At 37.2% G+C, this 27,653-nt stretch overlaps 1 protein-coding gene across 22 annotated transcripts in view; it reads right to left on the bottom strand.

Moving 5' to 3' along the window:
* Positions 1–3,465: 3,465 nt before the first annotated feature.
* Positions 3,466–27,653, bottom strand: part of LOC112461730 (voltage-dependent calcium channel type A subunit alpha-1) — a 106,883-nt gene continuing 82,695 nt past the window's right edge. For 7 of the 22 annotated variants that reach the window (XM_025027077.1, XM_025027076.1, XM_025027074.1 and 4 more), the window contains 16 exons: positions 26,103–26,186; positions 24,644–24,697; positions 23,171–23,311; positions 22,912–22,977; positions 20,859–20,950; positions 18,646–19,127; positions 18,253–18,357; positions 18,073–18,176; positions 16,765–16,821; positions 12,443–12,657; positions 11,773–12,127; positions 9,388–9,518; positions 8,787–8,965; positions 8,139–8,171; positions 5,922–6,465; positions 3,466–5,653 (listed from right to left, as the gene is read on the bottom strand). In XM_025027077.1, the coding sequence (XP_024882845.1) occupies positions 5,614–5,653; positions 5,922–6,465; positions 8,139–8,171; positions 8,787–8,965; positions 9,388–9,518; positions 11,773–12,127; positions 12,443–12,657; positions 16,765–16,821; positions 18,073–18,176; positions 18,253–18,357; positions 18,646–19,127; positions 20,859–20,950; positions 22,912–22,977; positions 23,171–23,311; positions 24,644–24,697; positions 26,103–26,186 (2,682 nt within the window). In that variant the 3' untranslated portion in view covers positions 3,466–5,613. Of the gene's footprint in view, positions 5,654–5,921; positions 6,466–8,138; positions 8,172–8,742; positions 8,966–9,387; positions 9,519–11,772; positions 12,128–12,442; positions 12,658–16,764; positions 16,822–18,072; positions 18,177–18,252; positions 18,358–18,645; positions 19,128–20,858; positions 20,951–22,207; positions 22,300–22,911; positions 22,978–23,170; positions 23,312–24,643; positions 24,698–26,102; positions 26,187–27,653 lie in introns of those variants that run through there. The other 15 variants (XM_025027078.1, XM_025027086.1, XM_025027097.1 and 12 more) reach the window with 15 other exon arrangements.

Genomic DNA, 27,653 nt, shown 5'->3' on the forward strand with positions numbered 1-27,653 from the left:
GAAGAAATAATCCGGATTTATTTTGTTAATTATTTAGTAATGCCAATTAATTTTGTTCACTATCCCATTTATTTATATAGTTTTCTTCTTCGTTCATCGATAGTAATAAACGATTAACGGATTTAATCAATTATTTTACCATAATAATTAATTAATTAATTTTTTATATAAAACCTATGAAACATCCACTAAAATACAATTTCAACATATGAAAATTAGTAATGCAACATGTAGCACATAATTAATATAATTATCAAAAACGTCAAATTAGTTTTGCATTATTTATATAAACGCTTTTATTGTATCAAATAAATATCTATTTATTTTTTTCATCGATCACGTGATACCTTCGAAGATCGTCGAGTCGCGTCGAGACGAATTTGGATACTATAGGTACTCTATTATTTTAATATTTTTTTTTAATTCTGTTAAACTCTTAACTTTTCGCCCTAATCACGCACACTTTTCATATTCGACATTTGATAATAATCTCTCGCGCGGGATTATACATATATCTTGCCACGTACGTATTTAAGAAGAGTCTTTTGTTATCGCCTGCCATTGGATGCTGTTAGACGGGTCGCAGAGTAGTCGTTATTGTTATCCTTATTGTTACCCTTATCGTAGTATTATTACTATCATTATTATTATTACAGTTATACTTTTAGGACTATAATCGGTATCTCATTATTAACATTAATTACATTATTGTTATATTATTTAATTATAATTTAATCACGGTTTCGTCTTGAAATTCTCACGTTTATCTTTAAATTAGCACTTTTAAAAACAGTAATTATGTTAATATTTATATCAGATTACACGTACGGTTGATTAATTCCTCGTTTACGAGTTTGGTCATCATCCTTTTACGACATTAAAAAGTCTGTGAAGATTAAAAGAATTTCTTTCACGCATATATACGTTCTGTATATGTATACGTGTACATTAAATGGCATACATTATACGTGCACATTCTGCATTCTCTTCTTTTTCTTTTTCGTTCCTTTCTCTCTCTCTCTCTCTCTCTCTCTCTCTCTCTCTCTCTCTCACACTTTCTCTTTATCTTTCGCCCTCTGCCTTTTAAAAATCATATATCTATCGATTCATCCATGTATTTTCTTTGAGCCGCATTTACACTTCATGTTTAATATTAAATTTACCTATTCATTCATAATAAAATTAAAAGTTCGACGATTTGCATCTCACACACACAAACATGTCTAATTTGATTCCACATTTATATTAATCTCAATTTTCGCACGAATACAAATATTAGAATTAAATTATTAAATTGTTATTGAATATAATTATTTTTTATTTCACGCTGAACACAAACACAATATTCAGAATTAAAAAAAAAAGAAGAAACTTCGACGATATTTTTGCGTTAAATGCGGCTCTTTTTCTTTCTCTCCACTTCTTGCGTCAACATGTACTTTTGGATCCGCAAAATGGCTTATCGAGCGTATCGTCGGACCGGCTATGTTTTTTTTCGAAATATATTTATCACAGAAAAACATTTTTATGAATATTTAATCTTATTCGCGCGTACATACACGCACACACGCGCGCGCATTGTAATCGTTCAATTTTGTCACAATGTTGCGGATCTTTATGAATCATTGTCAATCTCAGTTTATCTTGAGACATTCGCTAATACCAGCTACACTAAAAATTTCTTAGACAAATTGTAAACTTTATACTCCTCAATAATCTTTTAACTTTTTCGAATATTAAAAGCAAGTAAATCTGATTTTATTTCTTATTCTGTTTGTAAAAAGAAAAGCATAAAAATAATTTAAAGAAGACAATCCTATGGACCAATATTAGCGAATTGACTGATAGTATTCCTTTCTATATCGCATTCATTCCTATTGATTCTAATTATAGACCTTCATAGCGATTAGCGACGTTTATACACGATACGATATACAATCAAGTTTTTAAAGCACTTAAGGGAAGAAAATACACGACTCTGATTATACGTCACTAAAAATGAGCTCACGAGATCCTCGGTGATCCTTTCTTTTCTTCTTCCTTTCTTTCTGTATCTATCTCTCTCGTCTCCAAAGTAACGTCTTTATATTATAGAAGAAAGAGCATTTGATTCTGATTCAAATATGATTTTTCTGGACCTGGAAATATAATTAATGTCATTGAAGATATCAATTATCCCAACTCTCTTGAATTATCTTTTTATTATTAATTTTTATTATTTTACATTACTATATATATGTATATATATATATCAGACAATATATTAAAGCGATTGGATAAGTCTGTAGTCTTCTCTTTGGAAAAATTGATCTTATTATATATTGTTGAATTTTTAATCGCTGAATAATACAAACAAGTTCGATGATTAACGTCCGTTCATTCACCAAGGATCTTTATATGCCGATCACGCTGGAAAATCAGTCACTCTTTTTTTCTTTTTTTTCACTCCCATTCTTTCTCCCCACTTGAATTTCCCCATTGCATGCACACATTTTTTTCGATTTAACTACTTACATTAATTAATGTCGTTACGTAGTGGCAATATTATCGTTTATTTTGACTTAGCCGATACACGAAAATTACGCAAACAAGCACAGAGCAGCGCGTCGGAAATCAATCGAATCATTTCAGAAACGAAGTAAATCGGCCCTGTTTCTTCCAAAGCTTTCCTTAAAAACGTAGCTATCTTTGATGATTAAACAAAAATAAATAAAAATCAAAGTAGCAAAACAAAAGCAAAATACTTTGTGAAGAAAGATCTATCATTGTCTGGCGACTTGATTATTATACCGGCCGAGCTGCCTCGCTTCTCAAATATGTCGATTCAATTATCTTACATCCATTCACTCGTTTCTTCGTTTTCTCGCTTTCTCTCCCTCTCTTTCGCTCACCGGGTATGTACACTTACGTACAGATATATCATAATATTTATACGTGTCGCAGGAAAAAAAAGAAACGTACGTTTATGTACACCTACATATTCTCGTGTGTGTGTTTTCGCTTAAAACACCCCGTACGATTGGCAGTATGTTAAATGTGTTTTTATGTATAATATAATGATTCTTCTTCTTTTTTTCTTTATTACGAAATCTCGTTTCGGATACGTACGCTCGTTTATCAAGCTTTTCGTTTTGCGAATAATTCTCTCGACTTTTCTCTATTTTTGTTTTCTCCTTTGTTCTGTCGCCCGTCGTATAAACGCACGATCGACGACATGATGAAAATTCACGAGTTTAAAGACAAATTAATTACATAAAGTGATGTTTCTCACTTATCTCTCACGAATCGCGCGCACTTCGTTAATTAGCACACTTAGTATTACAGTAATGATAGTAAACAGCGTTAATAGCGACGATAGTAGAATAGTTTAGTAATAGTAGTAGTTGTAGTAATAGAGTAATAGTAGTAGTGATAGTAGCAGCAGCAATAGTAGTAGTAATGGTAACAGTAGTAGTAGTGGTAGTAGCGGTAGTAAATCGTAATATAGTAGTAATGGTAGTAGCGGTAGTTAGTAGTTAATAGTGTAATAGTAGAGTGAAGTAGTTGTTTCTCGTCTCTTTCTGCGGGTGTTAAATTTTAATAACGGTATTAGCAGTGATAAGTAATAAATATTGTAATTCAATTATACGCAGTAATTTACAGGAGTGCTTTTGAAAACCGTATGGTAAGAACTGTTTTTACCTCTCCGCGTCTATTCTCTTTCTCTCTTACGCGTCTCCCCCCCCCCCTCTCAGATATCTCGCGACAACTGTTCTTCCCTTCTTATCCCGTATTTCAAGTGCGCGTTCCTCGATCGTGGTCCTCATTTCCTGAACTTTCTCCTAATCACTCTTGATTGGCACGAATCGCGAGGCAACATCCGCGCGAATTAACGACGACGTTCTCCTCCTTTCCTGCTTCTTGATTTTATCTTTGCGATGACTACGATCGTCTCACGTTTCAATCTGACAAGAACCGCGACTGCGAACAATATCGATATTTCATAGCGGCGGTCCTTGCGTATCTCTCTCTTTCTATCTCTCTCGGCGAAGCGGTTTCTGATTATTCGCATTTGATTAGGGCATCGCTTTCGCGCGATTTTGTTAATGGTGAAATGGAGCTAATCAGAATCCCAGTAAAATTATTAGAATTCTTTTTCGTTTCGACCTTTGACCTAACTTCTAATCCTATTAACCTTTTCCACATTGGTTTCTCACTTGATTCGTCGGTAAACACCCGCTTACCAGTCCGTTCTGTTTGCGCGACCAAATTTCCCGACGAATCGTCTGACGATTACTTACAGCGAAAAGACACGAAACATTTTCAGATTACGAAATAAAACATCATTATTTCGGATTACTTTGTTTATTTCGAAATCTTCAGTTTTTAAAACTGAAACTGACGATATAAGAAACTTTATTGAACTTTATTGAACCTTATTGAACTCTGAAACCAATTGCTATTAGATCTTCCCACTCCCTCGCTCTCCCTTCGATTGTCCTTCAATTAACGTCGTCGTTGAACAATTAACATCACTTAATCGGCGCTTTCACGAGTGGAAGTGGAACGATACGGTACATCAGTCGCGATTTCCGACGATTTCGTGGGGGAAGGGGGTTTTCTTACGCACGCACGCACATAATCATAATCATACGAACATACATACATACATAAACACACACGTACGTAAGAGAACGTTTCGTGGTGATCACAGCGCAATTCGGGCGTTCTATGAGTCTCTCCTCCGGAAAATCGTATAAAAAGTAAGTCTTCCTCGGAGACGATCTCCGCTCGATCGAGCCGAGGTAAGATTGAAATATTAACTCGCGAATAATATCGGAGGTTTCGAGCTCTCCCGGAACGTCCGTTCAATTATTCAATCACTGTCGTTCATGACGAGTTTCACTGCAACCTACCACCTTGTCTCTCGACGTAGCCGTCGCTCGTGCGATCTCGAGAGATCCATCTCTTTCGTTTCGCCGTGCGTCGTTCGCGTCAATGTAGAGCGTCTTCGACGACAGCGATGGAATGGAATTCATCTTGAGATGAATCCCCTCGGATCTTCGGACAATCGCGCCAGGCGATTGTTTCCCCCGATTCTTCTGACCCGCGCTCCAGGCTTCGAGATCGGATCTTCGAGATTCGCCGAGCTCGGCCTCGTTTGATTGCACTTCGATCGATTCGTAGAACCGCGCGCGTCGCACTCCTCCTCGTTCGCGGATTTCGTGCGACGTTGACATGTGAATGATAGCATCCGCCGATTTCCCCTTTCGTGCGCTCGCACAGAAATCGACTTCTCTGGTGTGTGTTTGCTGACCCTGTTCGGTCGCCGTGTTTAGCCATCGGAGATCGTTCCGAACATCGTCCGCCTGGAATCGTTTTCCCGTTTTCAACTCTCTTAGATCTCTTTCGGTCGCCGCAATGCCGTGACCGGAACAACTCCTTCGTGTAACCGGTTCCTTGGCCAGTCAAAATCTGGAGGGAAAGCCTCCAGAAGCTTCGTCGACCGCGGCACTTTCGTTCACCTTCACATCAAAATCAACGCGCGTCCCACGTGGACGACTATCACGCGCAAACCCTGAGACGCCTGGGGGCGTCCACGTTACCGGACCACCGTCCAGGGTCCCACTTTGGCTAGCACCAATCGTCGTCGTCACTGTCCGAGTGCCTCGACCTGCTCAAAAACATTATCCATCCGATCAAGACGTTATTACAATTTGAAGCAAAATGGACATATTATATATTTTCGAAAACGTGTTAGCAAATAGATTAAGACAATTTGTAAATCATTTCTCAATTTAATATAAAATCAATGAATTTCAGAGACTTAGAAGAGGTACTTCAAGAAAAGCCAAACAAAGACTAATTGTAAGATAATTAATTTTAATAATGGAGAAGATAAAATGAGGAGGGGGGATAAAGAGGCGGCAAGAAGCCTTTACCTCTCTCTAGGCGCTCTCTTGGGCTGCGGCTTGGGCTGTGGCTTGTAACCGTTGGGCACCGTGCTGGGTAGCGCACGACCACCGCGGCCCATCGCGACAGCCTGCTCGAAGCTCAACGGGTCATGGCTCGGCTGCATGCTGGGGGGCGGCATGTGCGACGGCGGATGCGGATGCTGCAGCACATGACCGGTCACGGGTCCCACCGGCACGTGGGCCGGTCCGCTCGGCGGCGCCATGACGTGTGGTCCGTGGGTAGGCGAGGCGTTCAGCTTGGGGAAATTGATGTTGGCCGGTTTCAGCTGTAGGGTCGACGGCTTATTCGGCGTCGGCGGCAGCCGGCGACCCTGGCCTCTCCTCGCGACCAGCACCGGATAGCTGTGTTGATGCGGATGATGGCGATGGTGATGATGATGCGGACGACCGCCTATCGGGCTGGGACTCCTCGAACGCTGCTCCAGACTCGTCGTGCCGTAATGGCCACCGCGCTCGATCCTGTGAACCGGACTCGGCGACCTGGCCGGACTTGTCGAGGCGCTCCATGGACCTAATTGAACACGCTCGTTAAAATCTTCCGGTCTGCACTGTACGCGCGGCACAATCGTTAAACGGCGGGGCTTTTTTCACACACGGCGCAAGGGTTGCTCGACAAGTAAATCATAAGCGTGTGGTTGTTGAGAAGCCGTTTAGGGACCTGATACGGGGGCCGGACAATTTTCGGATGGTAATTTTCGATATTACTGTTCGCTCGTAAAGATATTGTCTGATTAAAGGGCTTACAATGGAACAAAATTAATCTAGATTCAATCACTCGGTCTCTGTGCGAAAGTCGAAGAGCTCGATTTGTCGAAAAGGATTCAGGATTGACGAATTAATGATATCATTCTAACACTATATGTAACTCTATTAATAGTGACTAACTCTTTGTAGGGTTAACTATTATTTTTTTTTTTTAAGACAGAATGTCGACTATGTTTATTAAATGTGATATAATGAAAACTTAATTTAATAATGGAGTAATTGATGTAATTTTTCTGATTTCTACATTTTGCGAAATTAATCATTACGAGTCGATAATACGATTTTTGAAAAGTAATGAGAAAAGATACCAAATATGTGCTAGTTATCTTGAAATTATCCGAAGGAGGATTAGTGCAACATGCTTGTAGTGTTTTCGTGTTTGTAATGCTGTGAAATCAAGTATGTGCAATCAATAGTGCAAACACATATCGGTGCCGGTGCTCTAGATATTAACGTGTTTAAATTCTATGAGGCATCTAACGTGTCGCATGCGCACGCATTCTACGGTACTAAATTATTAAAGTACGGGTGCATCAATAATCGTGATAATCTCAACAGTTATTGTGCAAAATCCTCAAATTCTCTAATTCTCTTGCAGACAAGCTAAATTATGCCTCAATTGCATACAATTCTAAAATTCATATCGTTACGCCCGAGCGCCGTTTCACGAATTCACTCGCGGGAATGAAAAAAACTGATTTAGGAGAGTTTATCATTTGATCGTTCATCAATTCTAGAGATGATTTTGTTGCTTCACATCGATTGCCTCATATCGATTGAGTATCGCGGATTGTATAGGAGACACGAGGACGTAACAATATAATTATTTGAAAACTAGGATGTGAAATTAATTAAATACGCTGTAAAAATACGATCGGCACATACATTTTACATCTTTCAAAACAAATCTCATTGAGTATCGCGTCAATTATCTATATTAATCTATAAAATAAAAATTGTACTTGTGTGAATTGTATTTTAGAACTGAACGCACTATGAAAACATATCGACAGATTACAATAACGATCCAATATAATCTAAGACGATCGATTAGTCAATTTCTTTGATCGATTAAACTATTTGATAATCTCAACAGCGTCTCTAATGTAAAATAAGCATCGAGTAGCAACAAGAAGGAAACGCTTTCAATGTGAACGTGTTAAACATTAATGCTGTTGGTGTTGTACATATCGATTGTTTGAAATCTATTGCGTTTGTGGTGTCTTCTGTGTGTGTGTGTGTGTGTGTGTGTGTGTGTGTGTGTGTGTGTGTGTATTTACGTGTAAATGTATATCATCGCAAAACAGGTACGAAGAAAAAATTGTGAAAGCCAAACGATCGTATTGATTATGTAGTAACATCATAATTGCATCGTGGAAACAAGGGAATGAAGAAGAGGAGAGTTGTGAAAGAAATTACCATCGTCGTAATAGTCGCAGTGGTCGTAATAGTCTGTGTAGGCGCATAACAGAACAGAATGAAGAAACGTATTACATCGAGTATCACACAGAGCTTTTCTGCCTCGAGTAAAATCAACATTATAGCAACATTCATGTTTTTTTTTATATATATAAAAAAACCGTGACCACGAACTCTCTTTCGTTGCTTCCACTGATCGCCAAACAGATTGCAATCTACAAAATTATATTGATTGACAATTTTCAAGAGTGTAATAGAGCGGTGTATGCACTATCGCGGTTATCTTCGTAGAAGATAGATTTTCTGAAACAATAGTTTAAGTTTAAATATATCACCAAGCCGGTTGGAGATTAATCATAATTAATAAGAATCAATAATAATTAATAATATAATCAATAATAATCAATAATAATTATATAATGGAAATAACACCAAGAAAATGAAGGTATCGGTGATTACGGTGATAGAATAAATACAAGGATGCTGTGTTCGTAGTATAATCCAGGCTGATAAAAGACAACGAGAATAGAGAAACCGGTTGGGGATGACCAACACGAAATAGAGTTCGCTGTCGTGGTTCCGTGAAAAAGACTTATCGTTGCACCGTCATGGCTTTCGCTGGTCGGAATTATCGCCGGTACGTCGTACCTCGTATCCTATGCCGATGATTATATTGTGACGAGTGGGGATGATGTGTGTGCCTTTGTATCTCGACGAGGTTGCTAACGGTGTCGCTAAACCCTGGTCCTTCATGATAATGACCGTGATGGTCGTACCGGCCGTGTCGCCTTGGCGATGGCGATCTAGGCATTATTGGCGAGTGTCTTCTGCAAATTATGACAACAACGAGTGAGAAAATCACAACGCGTCGCGCAGCGTCGTGTAATCCAGCTAATACGTTAGCCATGTCTATAATCAAGTACTGGAAAATCGAAGACATCGGTGTCTTCGAACATCATCCTTGATTCAGTGATTTGGAATATATCGAAGTTTAATTTCCCCGATTTTAATGTAGTATATTTTACTGAAATATATCTTTCATTAATTTCTTTTACATTAGACTTTCGGGTTTCATTCATTTCTCAAATTTACTATTACAATTAGTCGCCCACAAATGGCCCTTCCTCAGAATTCTTTGTATCAATTAATAATATTAATTAATTAATTAATAACAATGCGCACGTGTGTGCGCGTGAATTAATTCTTTCCTTTTCTCGAGACTCTCTTGCTTACACACTACGCCCAATACCTTATACTTGGCGATCGCGAACGTTTAGGAGGTCCCGAGGGATGATGCGGACGAAGGACTCTGTCACCAGGATGCGTGAGACTCTCGAGGCTACCGGCACGCGAGTCGGACGGTATGACGTCTTGCAGCTCCTAAACGAGAACAGACTTGCGACTTAGTAGTTTGTCTGCGTAATTCAGAATCGGATCGGGAATCGAAGGGGGAGTCGGGGTGTTGCCGGTTCTTTGTCTTTAGCAATATCGCGCTGTTCGGTTCGCGCGCGTTCCGAACAAGAAGCTATATCGTAACACGACTATCGAGACGCCTTTTGTCTCCGGAATTCAAAAGCAGACGCACGTTTGACTCGTCATTCGGCTCATTCGTATTAGAAACCTATAATTAATTAAATATTATTCACATACATAGTGTATCTATATATTGTAAAGAATACGAGCAGTTTAGATTTTAGATCAATCAAAGTAAGAATTGAATAAATATATTTTCCGCTAATAAAATTAATGACATTGGTAAAATTTTACCAACTGTCAATTTTATTATTGCGCAATGTCGCAGTGACAATCATATCGATCAATGTTACACGAAGAAAACGCGGGATAATATTTTTTTTATTTGACACGTGCGATCTGCTTCTCTTTATAATTTTCAGCCTACACTTTTGTCACTAACAAAGTTAAATGTAGCTTCGCAAAAAGAAAAAATCAGAAGAAATTAAGAGATAAGGCGGCGTAAGAGTAATTCACACACAGAGATACATATATATGTGTGTGTTAAATGGCATGCAAGTTAGAAAAGTCTCGCTCATGCACATGCACTCGTCAGTAAAATTCCGATCGCTTGATTGGAAGAAAAAGGGAGGTGTCTTCCTTCGTGACGGGGAGTATCCCTCGCAAGAGTTGTGCTCTCTTACTTACTTACCGGGACGTGGACATAAAGAATCAAGGCAAAATGTGACAGACGAGAGGAGAACGAGGCAGTCGCGCGATCGTGTTGACTGCTTCGTTGCTCCGGCGATATAATCCTAAGGCCGAAAGCAGCAAGGGACAAGGGGGTGGGAGCTGTTCTATGCATCGACACGAGAAGAGTTCGCTAAGAACGTTCCGGGTGATAGACGTGACTATTTCTCTATGTGGTGTTCGCGCTAGAGCGTGTGTTTCTAGGTGTCATTTATTATTTACAGGAGGCTCTAAAACACACTCAAGATCAAGATCGATTCTTTCAGCGAGCAGTGAAAGAAATCTCGCGCGATGCGCGGCAAGTGGTAAAAGCACGCGATTCGTCCGACGTCAAACTACAATTTCTTCCGATTGCACTTCCGAATCGGTCTTGAGCGTTCAGGATCACGACATCACGGGCAATACCTCTCGATCCGCGCGATGTTTCTTGAATAATTAATCTTTAAGGATCGGAAACATTGAGATTCGGATTGATAGAGAACATCGATTGGCTTATCAAAACGGTTCGTCCTAATCTAATTTTAACACAGGTGTGTTCCAATTCGTCTAGCGGGAGTTTAACTGTTTTTTCTGAAATCTAATTTTATACTAACAGGACTTTTTATCTAAGGGCGTTCTTCGTTTATCTAGATGTTATTTATACAAGAATTTTTTTTGGGAGGAGGTCACATTTTCTAAAAATATACTTTAGGTGACACAATTAATTACAATACTAAGTGCGAGCATCCTAGTTTAGATCAATGGAGCAGAGCAAATTCGCGATAAGAGACGATCCTAATCTAGAATTATTTTCAGATAAAATAGAACGGTCTACATGATCTATATTTGATTACAGGATGTTTCTGTATCTCAATAAATTTTTATCATTAAATTGTTAACATTCGCGATAAAAGAATAAATATCAATATCGAGAAATGTTTTATCTATTTTAACAATAAATGCTTTAATGTGTACATAAAAATATTTTATACCATTAAAAGAGACAAAAATAATTAAATAAACATCTCTAATGTAAAAACTTGGCTTGTTATATTGAATAGATTCAACTTAATTTATTTGAATAAAAATTGACGCATTATTATTCAAAATCTATCAGTTTTACAGTCAAAATACTATAATGTGTCTTTTAATTCTTTAAATAAGATTAATTCCAGAAAAAAAGACAAAAGTTTCAAGGAAAATAGTTCCGAGAGCATTCCGGTTCAGAAACATCTTGCAGTTGCTACAGAACTAACACATCTTAAACGCATCGTACACACGGTCGCGATTCTTATTATGACTGACATTTTGAGCGAGACAACGGGCAGGGTCTTTTCCGGCTTTTTTTTTCTATCGCGATCTACTTCCGGTAGGGTCAAAGGGGGGGGAGAGAAGGACAATCTCGAAAAATCGAGGAAAATTTTTTTTGTTTGAGCTTGGACCGAGCCGACACCTTCTGGTAACGGATCGAGGAGCGAGGTGCGTAGGTGTTCTGGTGTTGGTAGTACGAGGGTGGTCGGTGGTCATGATGATGGTGATGGTGGTGGTGGTAGTATTGGTGATGGTCATAGTATTGATCATTGTCGGTATCGTAGTAGTATTGGTCGTGATGGTGATGGTCGTGGTAGTAGTTGTTTTGATCATCCCGCTGGGAGGACACCTCGGCCAGCAATGGCTCTAGCTCGGGGGCGCGATCCTCGCCATTAACTACGAGTACAACCCCAGACCCACCCCCTCCCTGGCTACTCTCTCCGCTGCTGCCTAGTATATCGTACTGGCGAGACATCTTCCAGTTCACCTTTTTGTTTCTGAAATCAGAGCGACCGCCACCCTCCGGTGTATTCTCGACAAAAAAATATATGCTGACAAAAAAATAGACTATATGCATCACACAATATAAAATTGTTAACATTTTTTCGTAATTTGCGAGGCGTCCGTTAATTAAGTTATCGTTCAAATAACCGTAAATTATATAAGTTCTGATTTATATATCTAAATTACTTTGCCTCTTAAAGAACCGGGCTATTAAAAAGTTTCTCTAAGAATATAATTGAAAACCTCTTTTATCTCGTCCATCTCGCATTTTAACGCATTTCACTTTTAACAAATAAGAAATTGCATACCTGATGCTACGCTGACGTCTGTGCTCGGCGGCTGCGAGGACGCCTAGGGCCCCTTCCTCCTCATCCCTGATGTGCTCTTTGAGTCGTTCCTGCTTCACGTCCATGGCCGGTCGCATCACCGGTTCCAGACTGTTCGCCCTACTTCCGGCTCCGTGATTATTTCCGGTGTGATTTACCGCCGCCATGTCCAGCAGGCAGTTGTAGAAGGCCGATGGCTAAATTGCGAAACGTGCGAAAGCACACCGGGCTATCAGAGCTGATCGACTGGGATCTCATTTTTCGATCAACAATTTCTTTCTTTTCTTTTTTTTGCGCTTTTATTTCTCCATTTTTTTTTAGTTTCCTCCGCATATATATATAATAAAAACTATATATATATATATAGATATGTACACAGGCACATACAGGCTTTTTTCTTAGCGTTACCTCTCGTCGGTGGGTCTCTCGAAAAATCGTGGTAGAATGTAAAACGCTTATAAAGATCGGAAGCATTCAAAGTCAAGAGTCAAAGTACAGTGTAAAAAACGGTGAGAAAGAATTCTCAGAGTAAAGAAGGCGGCCATGCTAGAGAAAAGGCATGCCGTGATGGTGCGTTTACTTGTGTCGATATCTTACGGCGGACTCTTCCACATCTCGAACTACTGTATATATACGCTCGAGAGAACGTGTGTAAATGCAAGAATAATTGCGAAACAGTAGCGTATAAATGGTATTGCAGCGGGATTACAAATTTTGTATTAGCGTCGCAAAGCCTGTATATGTTGATCGAGACTATGTTACGTATATCAAAAAAAAGAAAAAGAATGAGAAATGTTTGTTTTCCCCCATTTCTCCCTCGTATACGAAAGTGTTACACAAGTGGACACAAAATGCGTTAGTAAGGAAACGCGGTTAATCTTTTTTTGAGAGACGTAATAGTACTGCAAGAATGCAATTGTTAGTAAGCATGCACGAAACGGGCGAAGTCCCGATGTTCTACCACACTCGTGAGCGGTATCATTTATTTTAAACATTGCGATAATCGTAAACATCATAAACGCCGCGAGCAACTACGGACGACTTGTGTTTGCGTGATGGTAGAACATCGGATAGTTCACGCCGCAAAGATTATACAGATATGCCAAATAATCGTGGACAAAATTGAAATTCTGCTGCTTGGTATGCAAAAAACGGGTCTGAGATAGAAGTATATTCCAAGGTTTGAGGAATCTAGAACATGCCGCTATATGGGATGTCCCAAAATATTACACATTTCAATTATGATTATTTCCGCCTTCAATTCTCGTGAAAACGAGAAATATTTTATTGGAATATTTTTATTGTTGCTTTAGCAATATCGTCATTTTTGGAACATCCTTCATATATCGGTGATTTGTCAAGTGCTTGCTGAATCCGTATAAAAAACAGGAGCTGTATCTATCGAAAGACACTTAAAATGCAAATAAATGAGATGCGGATAAATCGTTTTTTTTTTTTTCATCTATCGAGCTACAAATTATTGCTTGCCACGAGAGCAAGTGATTATCAATGTTTACGAAATATTTATCAACATTTACGGTACATATCTTTTCGTAAGCATCGTCGAACACGCTCGGGTTGCTCGCCGTTAGTCGCGATTTACAGGAGCAATTTATCGAGATTCTCGCGGAACAGCTCATTCGTCAAAAACTTGAATAAATTGTTATTATGTGAAAGATATTTGGTTTACTATGTATCACAGATTGTGTGTTAAGGTGATTTATTTTGTGTCAGTGCGCGTTAATACGCGTGCGTGTGTGTGTGTATATAATATAGAGAGAGTGTGTCGAATGACGTGTGACGTGTAACTGAAGGAGCGAAAAATTGCTCTAGTAGAAAGCAGAAAACTGTTCTAGTAGAAAGTGATCGGATAAGTTGGGCAAGACTACGAGTCTACTGTTGAAATATCACTGGTCAAATATGTATAAAGTGCCTATTGATCTTCTCTACACTACTGCAGTATAAAACTCGTAAGAAACCAGGAAAAAAAGAATCTTCTCGGCATTAGCTAGCAGGAGCGTTATCATCAGCTGCCGCATTAACTTCGCACCGTAAGAAAAAGATGCGTTTGGGATTATCTAGCATCTAAGAAAAGAGAAAACGACAAACTTCAAGTTTCCAATTCTTCGCTGCGCGTGAGTTCACTTGCTTAGATATTAGATGATCCTCGAATCTGTTTTCTTGTTGAGATCAAGCGAAGCAATCGATGTCCGCGTGTAAACAATACAGCGCAATCACTTCCTAATAATAAAATAGATGATTATAACTTTCCGGTGATTTTTTTAATGACTGTTAATTATTATAGATACTCATTGTTGCACCAATAGTTTCGCGATAACTAACAATTTTTTATTATTAGGATGTTATATATTACTTGAGCTTGTGACGAGCACGAAGTTAAAACGCTTAGAGCAATGTAACTCCAACTTCTACTACTTCAAAGAGTTCGCATCAAACTAAATAAAAAAAAAAAGAGAGAGAGAGATGTTCGTCAAACGCTCGTGAGCAAAACGGACAGTCCGGCAGAATGAAAAGGAAGTTTCTACGTCACGCTCTAAAAGAATCGGCTATCGTCCAACTATACGTTTAATTAATCGAAAAAAAAAGGCTTGCTTGGCAAGAACAGAGTGTACATGTCTAAGAGGCGTTTGTCATAGATTGAGGCAAAAGGCGGGCTATAAATATGTATACGTTCGAGAATCGATTGGCTCATCGGGCTACTTTTCGCTCTAAATAGGCTCGAGAAATATAGAGCTCTAAGAGGTGATTTACTTACACATAACTATACCGGTATTGCCGGTCGACAAAGAGCCGATATATATCTACACGCGCGTACACGTGCGTATGTAGCCACGTGTCACACCCACGTGTCTGGCAACAACACAACGACTAAAACAACTCTGACAACGTGTCATAATCGTATATATCACTGCGGGAGCCTCTCGCACGTGCGGAACCTCGCCGAAAGTTAGACGGGGGGGAAGAGATCGTCTTCCCTTCGTGATATATAGATCGAAGTGAGAGCTATTCTTCGACGTTATCCTAAACTAGCTTGATAAAAGAAAACGTGCGATTAGAAAAAGAAAAGATACTCTCTGCAGAAAGGCTAAGTATCTAAGACTAGCTCGTGTACGAGCCTGATTAAAGATCTATTTAGGTATTACGTGTCTAACATGATAAGTGCCTAAACTAAAATGTATTGCCGTGTTAATTTATCGTACGCAAAACAGCCATTTATTATTTTTTGCTACTTTCTTCATCGTTGATTAAATTTTCTATCATCATCTATGGATACTTTGCGCCTTTTATGATTAAATTTCATTAATTCAAGATGTAAAAAAATTATATTTATCCTAATTCCGAAACATTTGTTATCTCTCTTTTCATTTTCTCTAATCTTAAAAAGTTTCTCAAATATATGATAACATGACATAATGTTACATGAGATTTTGCGAAACTGTGGTTTATTCCGAAATTGGAAATTAATTAAAGAATAAAATTTATATGATTTTATATGATTATGTTGATTTTATATAATTTTATATGATTTTATATGATTATATAATGATGAACAACAGCTGTTTCGCTACGCTTTTGTGTAGTGTGTGTGTGTATGTGTAGTTATGTTAGTGTTAAATAAAAGGCTACTTTACAAACGAAAGACAGATTGAAAGTAATCGTATACACTTATGACGAGTGAAAAAAAAAAGATTGTGCGCGGTGTAAAATAGAAAAAGGTGTAGGTACCAGAGGCACAGTAGTATATAATCTTACCATATATAATCAAAAATAAACATAATTAATTTACAGATTATATCGCACAAAGTGTTTCGCGTAAATATTTTATTGCTTGAAACACATCAAAAAGATAAAAAAAGTAATGTTGCGTTAAAAAATTTATTGGTCTCACAATCAGAAAGAAAAAAGTTATTCCGTAAATCACGTTACGCTGAGACACTTTGCATATGCGCGATGCATTTCTTCTGCATCCGTCGTGTGTGCTCTGGATAATGTGTGTGAAGAGTGAAGTATAGAAAAAATTGGATTGTGAAAAGTGTTATCTTACAAAAAAACAAATGAATTATATGCTGCAAAAGATTCGCTTCTTTTCTTGGATAATAATGAGATATTTTTATGAAAATATTAGAGTGAAGATCGATAAAGAGGTCGGGGAAACTTTTGCAGTACGTATTTAATGGAAAACGGACGAGTGTGGTTAGAATTTGAACACAAATCGTACAGCCAAAAGAAAAACGAAACAGTGTTAAGATAAGATAATAAGTAAGAGAAAAAGTAAGTACTACCGCCTGGGCTGCAGGACTTTGCCCAGCATTATCGTTATCGATAAGATCGTTATCGTTCTGGAAAACAAAGAAAAAAGACACAAGGAGATGATTGGAACTTGTGTGGACATCTTTCCGATCCAAGTATATTTTAAAAAAATAATTCGATCGGTAAATTAAATGTCACTGTTAAGTACTCTAGATATCATTAATCCGTTTGCTTAAAAATTCGTAATTATTTTCTCATTCTAGAGATCTCCAATAAAAAAATAATAAATATCGTGTTCTCTGTTATCTAAAAGTCTAATCAAAATCCATTCAAAATTTTCAGGCTATCTATGATGTACAAATATTGTCGTTCAATCGATCTATCGATTGTCATTAAAAGAAACTTTTCGATGGATATAAACGTAATTTTTAGTCCAACATCGATTTTAAACGGATGATATTAATAAATTTTTTAAAAATAGATTAATAGCAATCGATAGATCAAAGGCTGATAATCTATATTAATTACTTGCACAAATTTCATTGAGATACAATGTTCGAGTAAGATCACATCTAACTGTTTCTACAAACATTGACTTAGCTATTATGAATAAAGTGAACAGTTGTGAAAATAAAATAATTGTGAAAATAATTCGACTAAATAGTTTGTTGTTTCTTGTTGTTCCATTAAGTTTAATAGGACTACAAGTAAAAAGGTATTATTTTCTTCCTGCTATTTTATCCCTTTGTATAGTTAAATTTATTTTCCATGGTAAATTTGAAATCAACTTTTATGTAAGATATCAAGATTGCAATTTAAACATTTAGTACAGATTCTAATAAATCTACAATTCAAGTATATCTATTTATTTATTAGAAGTATCTCCATTTGTACTCGAAAAAGTTTTCGTGACAATATCCAAGCTCCGAGTGATCCAAGCTAGACTATACGAGATTTTCGGAAAATATTCTATTCGCAGTTTCACTCGCGCACGGCAGCCCTATCACGAGGAAGTCAACGACAAACATTCGCTCGAACTCCATTCTCAATCGAGATCCTCGATTTCGATTTTCCGTTTCGATTTTCCCGCAGCAAAAGTTTAGAAGGCACACACGATAGAATCATTTATTTAATACATATTTATGTACGTATTGATTTACGTATATTGCTCTTACATTTAATTGCTTACTGGAAACAGGAAAGTCAAACAAGAAAATCGTAATTGAAGAAACACGAGAGAAACTTAACACTAGGAACGTATCTTTAAAATCTGCCGTCGTTCTTATGAAAAATATATAGATTTAGTTCGACAGAAGACAAAGAAAAAGAGAGAGACTCACCTGTTCGGTAGACTTTAGCTGACCAAACTTCGTCGACCTCCAACTTTCGAGTATCAGAAGGCAGACGTATATCTTACCCACGGTGACCTTGTCTCTGCCCAACTCTGAAAATAGAAAATCATCGCGCGATCATCAATGTTGCAAAATGCATATCGTTGGGTGGTGAAGAATGAACTTTACCTTCGTTCCTAGGTATCAAAAGATCTAACATCTTTTTCGCTTGTAAAGGCCAGATACTCCTGATCGTGTCCCGCAGTTCTTCATTGGCTTGATTCATTTCGTCGGCTGAAATAAAGAGTTGGAATTATTCACATATCGTATGAATAATTATTGCAATAGCAGGGTAAATAAAAAAGAAATAAATGCATAATAAGACATTTGATAACATATTATCTTATAACGTTTATATTATGATGTAATTCTTAACAAATACATTTTTCTAAGAATAAAAGATTAAAATATCGTTGATTCTGATTCACAAAAGACACAAAAATTGAGAAAAATCGCATTTATTTTATCGACAACTGTTTATTGCAAAACGACAATAGCCACTTTCTTTTTCGATGAACTTACCGCATCGCATTTTTATGCTGAGATTCTCGCGAATGAGGGCGAACAGCGTTGTAGTGAAGTTCACCTTGCCGTCACCGTCCATCGGCATATTCATCCTGATGAGCTTCTTGTACGCGAGCCGATTCGGGCACTTGTTGCCAAACCCCAACGGCGGGTCCATATTCTTCAGCATGTCGTACATCTCCGTGTAATGAATCTTGCCGGTGGCATTCGGATCATACTCGGCCCAGATCCGCACGAACTCGTCGAGATGGTGGGCGCCCAGGATCGACGAGTCCCGTGTGAGATAATCGAAGTTGTCCATGATGACGGCGACGAAGAGATTCAGCATGAGAAACGAGCAGAAGAAGATGAACGACACGAAGTAGGCGTAGGCGATGTTGGAGCCGCAACCTTCCGGCCCCTTCTCGGCCTTCGCGTCGCAGGTACGGCCCTTTACGCAGTCCAGCATGATGCTCGGCCAGGCCTCCCCCGTCGCACACCTGAGAAAATCATATCTTGAGCGTTTCTTTTACGCTTTTCGTGTCACGGTGTTCGTAACAAGAATTGTGATTACTTTAGCGACCTAGCGCATCACATATGTGCCGCGATTATTACGCTAATATTCTCAACCGCATGCAGACCTTCCAATTCTAACTTAACCGATGTTAAATACCCAACGAAGTCGCCAAGGTTATTGCAAAAAATTGGCGACTTGTACCTGAGAATAGATACGGCTATGTACACAAATCCATATTTGATAATTATTTAATTGAAATTTTGATTTAATTAATTCAATACATCAGTCCATTAGGGACTCAATAATAATTTCGTAAAAACAAGTTTACCGAAATGTTTCAAGATTTCGAAATTTAAGATAAAAGTTATTATTACTGATAATGAGAAACACTTATTTCATTTTGTCTCGTTAGAAAGTTAGAAAATAAATCAATTTCATCGTGAGTGAATTTGTGTTGTGAATATTTATTCTCAAGTATAAATTCTTCTGTACTACAAACAACCCCAAGTTAATATTTTTAAGCAGCACCTTATTGCAATTGCAAAAAAAAAGTTAAACTAAAATAGTTGCAAAATTTCATGCGATATTCTGGCGAACTAAGACATTGCCTCTTTTGCAGCACACGTTAAATTTAATTTCTATAATCTCCTCAGTCCTTTAATAAAATCCTAAATTTAATAAATTGCTATATGCATCCTACTTGTACATAAGAATTATATAAAAATAAATAAATTAATTAATTACATAAAATAAAAATCGATTATTAACTATTTTTCCATGTTAAATTTGATTCAAGGTTATTATTAATAATTTTTTAACGAGCAGTACTTTCATATATTCTGTTTCGAGACTGAGGAGAAACGAACAATTGGGCCCAGTCCTCTTGCAAGCGCGTCATGCATAAGGCCCTGACAGTTTACGCAACATCAAAGGCGATACTAGATATACTGCAAACTTAATACGGCGAACTCAATTCTACACGAGGCTGCTGTGTATTATTCTGTTTGCTCTGAATATGCCGTGTCATTTAGTCTGATTCTGCTTTTGTGCTCGACTTAAGTGCTGGGAACTTTACAGTACGTGGTTGGATCGAAGCGAAAAGGCCTGCTGTGAACATACATCCGGAAATAATACGAATTAAACGATTAGAAGACTCCGCGATACTCGTGATAATTGGGACGCTCAACGTGAGAATGGCGTAAGTTGAGAAACGACTTGACTACTTTTGGACTGGAGGTAGTATTTATATTTTGGCTTGAATAAAATTTTAATGAAATGTCTGAATGTTTTTTTTTTTTAATTTTAATATACAATTAAATAATCTTCTTAGATATATTGTAGTGGGAATGTGCAAGAGAAATTAAAATCTTGAAAATTTTTCCACATCTTAAACAAAACAAGTCGGTGCAATCTATTTTTGCAATACTTGCGATACATGTCTAGTGCCATGTAAGCAATTTCATTAATTAAATCCTCGTTACGTGGACGTCACCAAAGATCAATCTGCTTTCGCATCACAATCCGAAAAAAACTTGGATCGTCTTCTGCATCGTGCTCTCGCAAATCGTGACAAAATGATAAGTGATAGGTATAGCTTGCCGCAGAGCGTGAAAGCTCATTCGATCATTTTTGCAAAATCGCGCTCACAATCGCGTGGCTCAAGGTCAATAGCTAAACAGTTAGCTAGATTCCTCTGGCGTGGGGCGTTACTTACCGAAAAAGCAGCATCAGACCTTGTATGAAGCTTTGGAAATTGTTGTGCTTGGTAATAGAAGTATCAGCATCCAGCGCGATGTTACCGAATACCTGAGACCCACAGAAAGAAGAGGGCCGCAGCCAAAAGGCACGAGCGGCATTACAAATTTGCGTCACCAAATATATATGCTTTTTTTTTTTCTTTAAGTAATAACGGAATATCGAACGGAAATAATTGGAATGTCCTCTGCTTTCCTTCTCGCTGGATGACCACCATTTTCGATCTTTTGTATCGCTTCGATCACAGTATTTCGTGTATGCGGTTCTGTATATAAATGTAGTATCATAGAATTCAATTCTAACTACAGTTTCTCATACTTTTTCTTTCAACAAGTACACGGTGTACTCGAGAGAATTGTGATTAAATTTATGCGTTAAGACAAACGGTTAAATTATTTACGCCCTTGAAAACTCTGATTTATAATAAAGCTTTTTTCCTAACAAGTTCTAATAACGGCAGAACATCAGCTATAATCAATATAAGTTTATGAAAAATTATATATTATGTAAATATATATATTATGCGATACAAGTAAAGTACTAACTAATATAATTTGTAATAAAATTCATTCTCTCAAGCACCACCTTAATCAAAACTTCAAGACTTTAACGCAGGCATCACTATAAGAAACAGACTTCTCTATAGGGCTTGTTACTAATTGGGATGAGTCACAACAGATTAACACGTCGAGCAGCTTACTCTCGCGTTACAGCTCATGCCAACAAAGCATTACTCTAGAGGTAAGTTACGACCACACTTTTATATATATTCCCCTCGACTTCTCGCTCTACGGTCGACGATGTATCTCCCATCAGTATCGCACGAGATCTTTAACGGTGCTTCGCCGAGGGCCAAAAAAGGACGGCTAGTGATCAAAATTGCGTTCATAATATTATATTTTTACCAAATAACTGCTATAAGCGAAATTGAAGCGTCATAAAACATTTAAACATTGAAGGCACATGTAACAGTTTTTCTTTTATAATGCACGACCGATATGAAAGTAAATATCTCTCATGCTAGTCTTCCGTGACGTCGTAGAGCCCTCTTACGATACATATTCTGCGAAACATCGTGAAAGATCGCGACGATAAACTAGCTGTGCACCAAAATCGTTTCCCTCTCACGTACGAAGATAAACTTTAACCGAACAAGTAAAAAAAAATTCTTTTCAATTTTAGAAGAAGGCAAAGCCATTAGCTTATTTCAGAAGCTGTTTCTTCGTACGAAAGGCAAATGACAATTGGTCAGAGGTCCTCTCATTCGTCACCGTTCGAACCGGCAGTCAATCTAGCTGCTCGACTCACCGAAAAAGCAACATAAGACCGGCGAAGAAGGACTGAAAGTTGTTGTGATCATCGATCGCTGTTTCCGGATTGTTCGCTATATTGCCAAAGACCTGACAACGGACAATTTCAGGGTCACTTAATGGCCACCGGGGGGATCTGCTGTCTGTCACTTAAAATTCCCAATCTGCAAGGTTGCGCGTGCCAGAAACTATTTCGAGATTACCTCGACGTTTCTCACCCGACTCAAAGCTGAGATAATTACATGGCTCTCGCTTTTAGCGAAATCTAAATGACGTTGCACGTTAGCGGTAGCAATTCCTTTACTTTGTCGACATTGGCATTGATCTTGAAGATCATCGGCCAAGTATGTCTTTTAATCAAGAAGCTACTATTTTTTTCCGTATAAAATCAACTACCAAAAAAAATCTTTTCTATGCGACACCAAACATATCCCATATCTGTTTCCTTCTTGTAGAATATATTAAGATAATTATTATTCGGCTTATATCTATTTCTGTATAATAATAAATTTAATCATGTAATATTTTTTAATTTTAACCTTCTATCGCATTAAACTTTTAGATCTTGCTGTCAGTCAATTAGTTGCTTAAAATAATCATGTTACTTCAATCCCGCACCCTTCTGCAGCCCCCAAAAGTGCATTTAATGGAATTCGTAGGGACTTTCCAAAGAAATCGAAGCAACGGAAGAGGGATTCATACCTGCATACCGATGATAGCGTAGATGAAGAACAGCATCGCTATTAGGAGACAAACGTAAGGCAGAGCCTGAAAGAAGATAGATTTTTATTATCGTTATCTCGATAATTAATCGTAGCTGTAGAAATTGATGATAAATAAGGCTAAATTTACAATTGACAATGCCGAATAATAAGATTCGAGTTAATAATTGTCGCACGTTAAATTGAAAATAATGCGAGTCAACGATAAAAAAAATCAGGATTTAATTTAACGTGCTTACTTTGAAGGATTGTACGAAGGTCCAAAGTAAAATTCGTATCGTGTACCCCTGCCTGAGTAGTTTGATCAGCCTGGCGGCGCGAAAGAGCCTCAGAAAGCCGACGTTGATGAAGTTCTCCTGCAGGGGACAGAGGAAATTGCACTTAACCCCACAATATACCGACTCCTTATTGCGCGCCAGGACGGAGCTTCGTACGTGCAACGTTTCGGCATTGCATACCACCAACGCGTCGAAGGATATATCAATCGTTTCGGCGTGTTGCATTTCCCTATCCTCGACGATGCACGAACGAAGCTGTCGGAGTAAACTGGCATTTTCTCGCTGGATGTTAAAAGAAGGGCGGCAGTAAAACCTCGTTGAAATTTCGGAAGACCTTTTTTTAAGAACGCAAAATCACCGTCGAAAAAAAGGTGGAACTAATTGTAATAGAGTCACTAATAACTACTCATAATCATAAATAATCATTAGTATTATTGTAGAAATAAATAGGATATTTTTTTAACAAGCAACTAATTGTATTTCTGTTATATTTCAGTAGATTAAATTAGTGGTTTTCTTCTTTTTTCCTTATTAAAAATCATTCTTGTCTTTATACGAATTTAATTTTTATATCAATACAAGTATAAGTAGATTAGTTCCAAATTAATGCGTTCGTGTGATTTAATTAATTAATTAATTTGTATATTAATACAAGTTTAAATGGATTAGTTCTAAATTAATGCGTTGATGATTCTCAAGTTTAATTACATACATTAATAAAGAATTATGTTTTACTATAATAATTGAACTATTTTAATTATTGTAACGCAATTGCGTAATAAATTCGTAATTATGTTAACCCTTTTGCTGTAACAATTGAACGTCCGATTGTTGCGTCGAAGACTCTTAATCTAAACGAAGACGATTAATAAGTCGAGATCGAAATAAATTAGACACCGCATCCATATGCCTTTAAAATATTGTCTGGTAATGTAACTACAGTGTATAACGACTATCTGAATTTGTGATATTCAGTGTTGTAAAATGTTCGAGACTGTTAGTGTAATACGAATATAGTTGATGTATTCTGAAAAGTACATGCACAGGATAAATAAACGGGATAAAAACATATTAATCTAAAAAATGACTTAGGAAGGGCCTCGAGAAAAAGAAAATATTATTTCTGAGAAACCCAGTTGTCTTTTTGCAAATAATCGGAAACAAAATTATGTTGATTATCATCACCATTTTAGGACAATTGTTGCTAATATGTAATATTGTTATATGTAACAATAATAACATATAAAGATATTTATATTTGAAATCATAATTGCAGCTTATCGAAAAGGAGTCACAAAGAAAGATTTATTTTGGATTTCTACGCAGCAAAACTAAATTTAGAGTTGCGGCATTTAATATTAATTCTGTACTTACAACGTCATAACTTCCTCCAACTTATGTCGTTAACGTAAAAATTAGATAGTAATTTTATACCTTCTTTTCTAGCTGGCTACCAGTGAACAGTCTGATCACGTCCCTTAACTGGTCCTATTACAGAAATATGTGAGATTGCGAGATTATTCCATCCCCAATATTGAGTTTTTGATCGTTCAACTCTTGGCATTTTGTACAATAAGAGCAGAAATACTAACGACTGGCAATCAACATTAACGATGAGTAGCTTCGTAAGCAGCTCACTTTGATAATCAGGACCAATACTCACTTCACGATAATTCTATTCTGTAATACTTCTAAGACATATCTTTATGAAAAATATTCTGCAAGCGGCAGGCAGCAAATATACAGATTTCGACACAAACTTTTTACTGGATATTTTTGTGAGATTTGCAAATCAATATTATTCATATCCTACACATATTATCGGCTAGATTGTAATCGCTACATCAGTGGAATCGAAATAACATCACTATGCGATTTGGAAGGAATCTTTCGGCAATATACCCTACACGGTATTTGCTCCTTTCCATCTTCCAAACTACAACTGACATTCGTCAATCTAAGTCACAGAATATCAGATATCACAGATATAGAAAGAAATGTTCCTAATACGAAGAACGGACAGGATTTGTATCGGGAACATGTTCATGTTTATGTATATATGTACATCTGTATGTATGTACAGCTGTTTTACTACATATTAACTGCGTAAATGTATACTGTGCAAATGTAGCGATGTACAGTGTGATGTATGTATGTAGCGTATGAATGCAGCACGAAGCTAAAAGGTAATACAAAAGTACTTCGGTTGTCGTAATTTACCTGCTAGCTCGTCACACGGGTTTTGCACGGCGAATCTAAGTAAGCAGCAAAAGGGTTAAACGAAAAGATAAAGGTACACATCAAGCAACACTGCCGCGACGATTAAGGGCCATTATCATAAATGTGTGTTCCGACGAAAAGCGCATTCCGACAAATTCGTCTCGATGGGAATTAATCTAGCATGTTGAAACAATCGCGATGGCAAACAAAATTCAATTTTCTCTTGCCAAAATTAAAACACCCTTATATTCTGCGATAAAATGTATAACATTATTTTCTTCAAATCTTGAAATATAATTCTACGTTTTAATCTTGATAATTGAACGTTCGTTATAAATATGATCGAAATAATGTTTCTTTTTCTATAAAAATTTTACACAATTATGTTATATTTGGCATACACAAATGTACCAAAACGTAAAACATCTCATCTAGCTCGTCCACATTATGATCACTTTTATTTGCGTCAACATGCAAGATCCTGACATTTGGAGCGATTTCATCGAAATAACTTCTCATCGGAGCAAGCAATCATAATCACAGCCTAGCCTCGGGTTTCCTGAGAGATTCCCGATTACATGTGCATATACCTGGAAGATTTCTATTACGGGTTTTAATAACTAATTAACACACTTATACTCTCTTTTCTGCTACTTTCCGGTGCTCTACGTACCCCGAACTCGATCACGAGAGCGTCCACGATGCTGCCGATCACCGTGATGAAGTCGAAGGTGTTCCAGGCGTCCTTGAAGAAGTTCTGCTCGCGGGAACAGTTGAAAAAATTGATTAGCAAAGTGGTCTCATCGTCTCGATTGAGTATTTATTTCTACTACCCCAAAGCTCGTTAAACAACTCCGACACGTTTTCCATCGCAACAGATGCAGATCAAAACTCAAATAATTATCGGTACACGATTCTGTACACGAGCAATCAGAATCAGGATCAAGACACCATGAAGAGTAAGAATAAAAAAGAATTGCCAAGAAAAAAGATTCGCAATTTAAAAAAGAAATATGTAGTCGATGAATAAAACAGATGTTTCCTAATGTCATATAAAATTATGAATTCAAGAAGTATCGCTCTAATTAGATTTCGTGCCTCCACTTCGTGAATATGAACGAAAATCTATATAGAAGATATAGTCAAATATAATTTCTTTCAGAAAATCATTTTGCGTGATATTTTTCATAAGAATATTTTTTTAATCACATTACGTATGTACATTTAAGATTTCTGCGTTGATATATTTAAGATTTCTTACCTTTCTGTCGTTTATTCTAATAAAAAATCATTTAAGAATAAAAGAAATAACGTATGCAAACTAATGCTTCATCGACGAATGATTTATTGCTGTCGGTTTGATTCTTTTATAATCTTCTTATCCCTCGTCGTGTCTTGATTTGTATAATAATAGATATCAATAGCAAGCAATTATTAACATGTTCAGTAATCTACTGAACGAACTTGGGAGTAGCTCGAGTGTCTGTGAGATGTTTGCTCAGCTACCACTAAAAAAGAAACTACGAGTTCGACTTCGAAATACAAAAAAAGTATAACACAAACTGCTTCTTCTGAATGTACGCTATTTATTTTGTGTAAGAGTGCCTGTGTACGTGTGTTGTGTGCGTGTTCGTGTTCGTGAGCACTCCTATTATGAACGTAATACTTATTAGATTAGATTGAAATTCTGTAACGTGTGCCTTTCTGAACGGTGCTCCTGAATGTTGTAACGATCGTTGATCAGATCTCTTCGTCGTAAAATAGTTTCAAATTATTTCCGTTTAATCTTTTGTGACGATTAGTAACTTTATATTATTTTAAAATGTAGCAAACTACAATAGTAATTATCAAAAGTAACAGTTGTTTATTTTACAAAATGTGAGCTCTTGCATTTTAATATATAATGAATTTAATATAATTTAACTAACTAAATGATTAATAAAAGATATTTCTACATAATTTTCATTGTAAGTTTTAGTCTTTTCATTTTTTTGTACAATTACGATGGAACAATGTATAAATACTTGTAGAATTTATGAAGACTTGCAGAATTTCAGATCCATAAAGACGAAGACATCTGTTCGCAAAAATTTCTTTTAAAGCGTTTAACCAAATCACACGCTTTGGTGATCGATGATCGGCTATAAGTGAGGGGATCTCTTCTAGAAAAGTATCTACGGGAACATGCCGGTAATAGCAAGCAAACTAGAGAGAGAGAGTAAGA

Source organism: Temnothorax curvispinosus, unplaced genomic scaffold (genome assembly GCF_003070985.1).
Source record: "Temnothorax curvispinosus isolate PA1 unplaced genomic scaffold, ASM307098v1 QBEX01011703.1, whole genome shotgun sequence".
NCBI classification, from domain to species: domain Eukaryota; kingdom Metazoa; phylum Arthropoda; class Insecta; order Hymenoptera; family Formicidae; genus Temnothorax; species Temnothorax curvispinosus.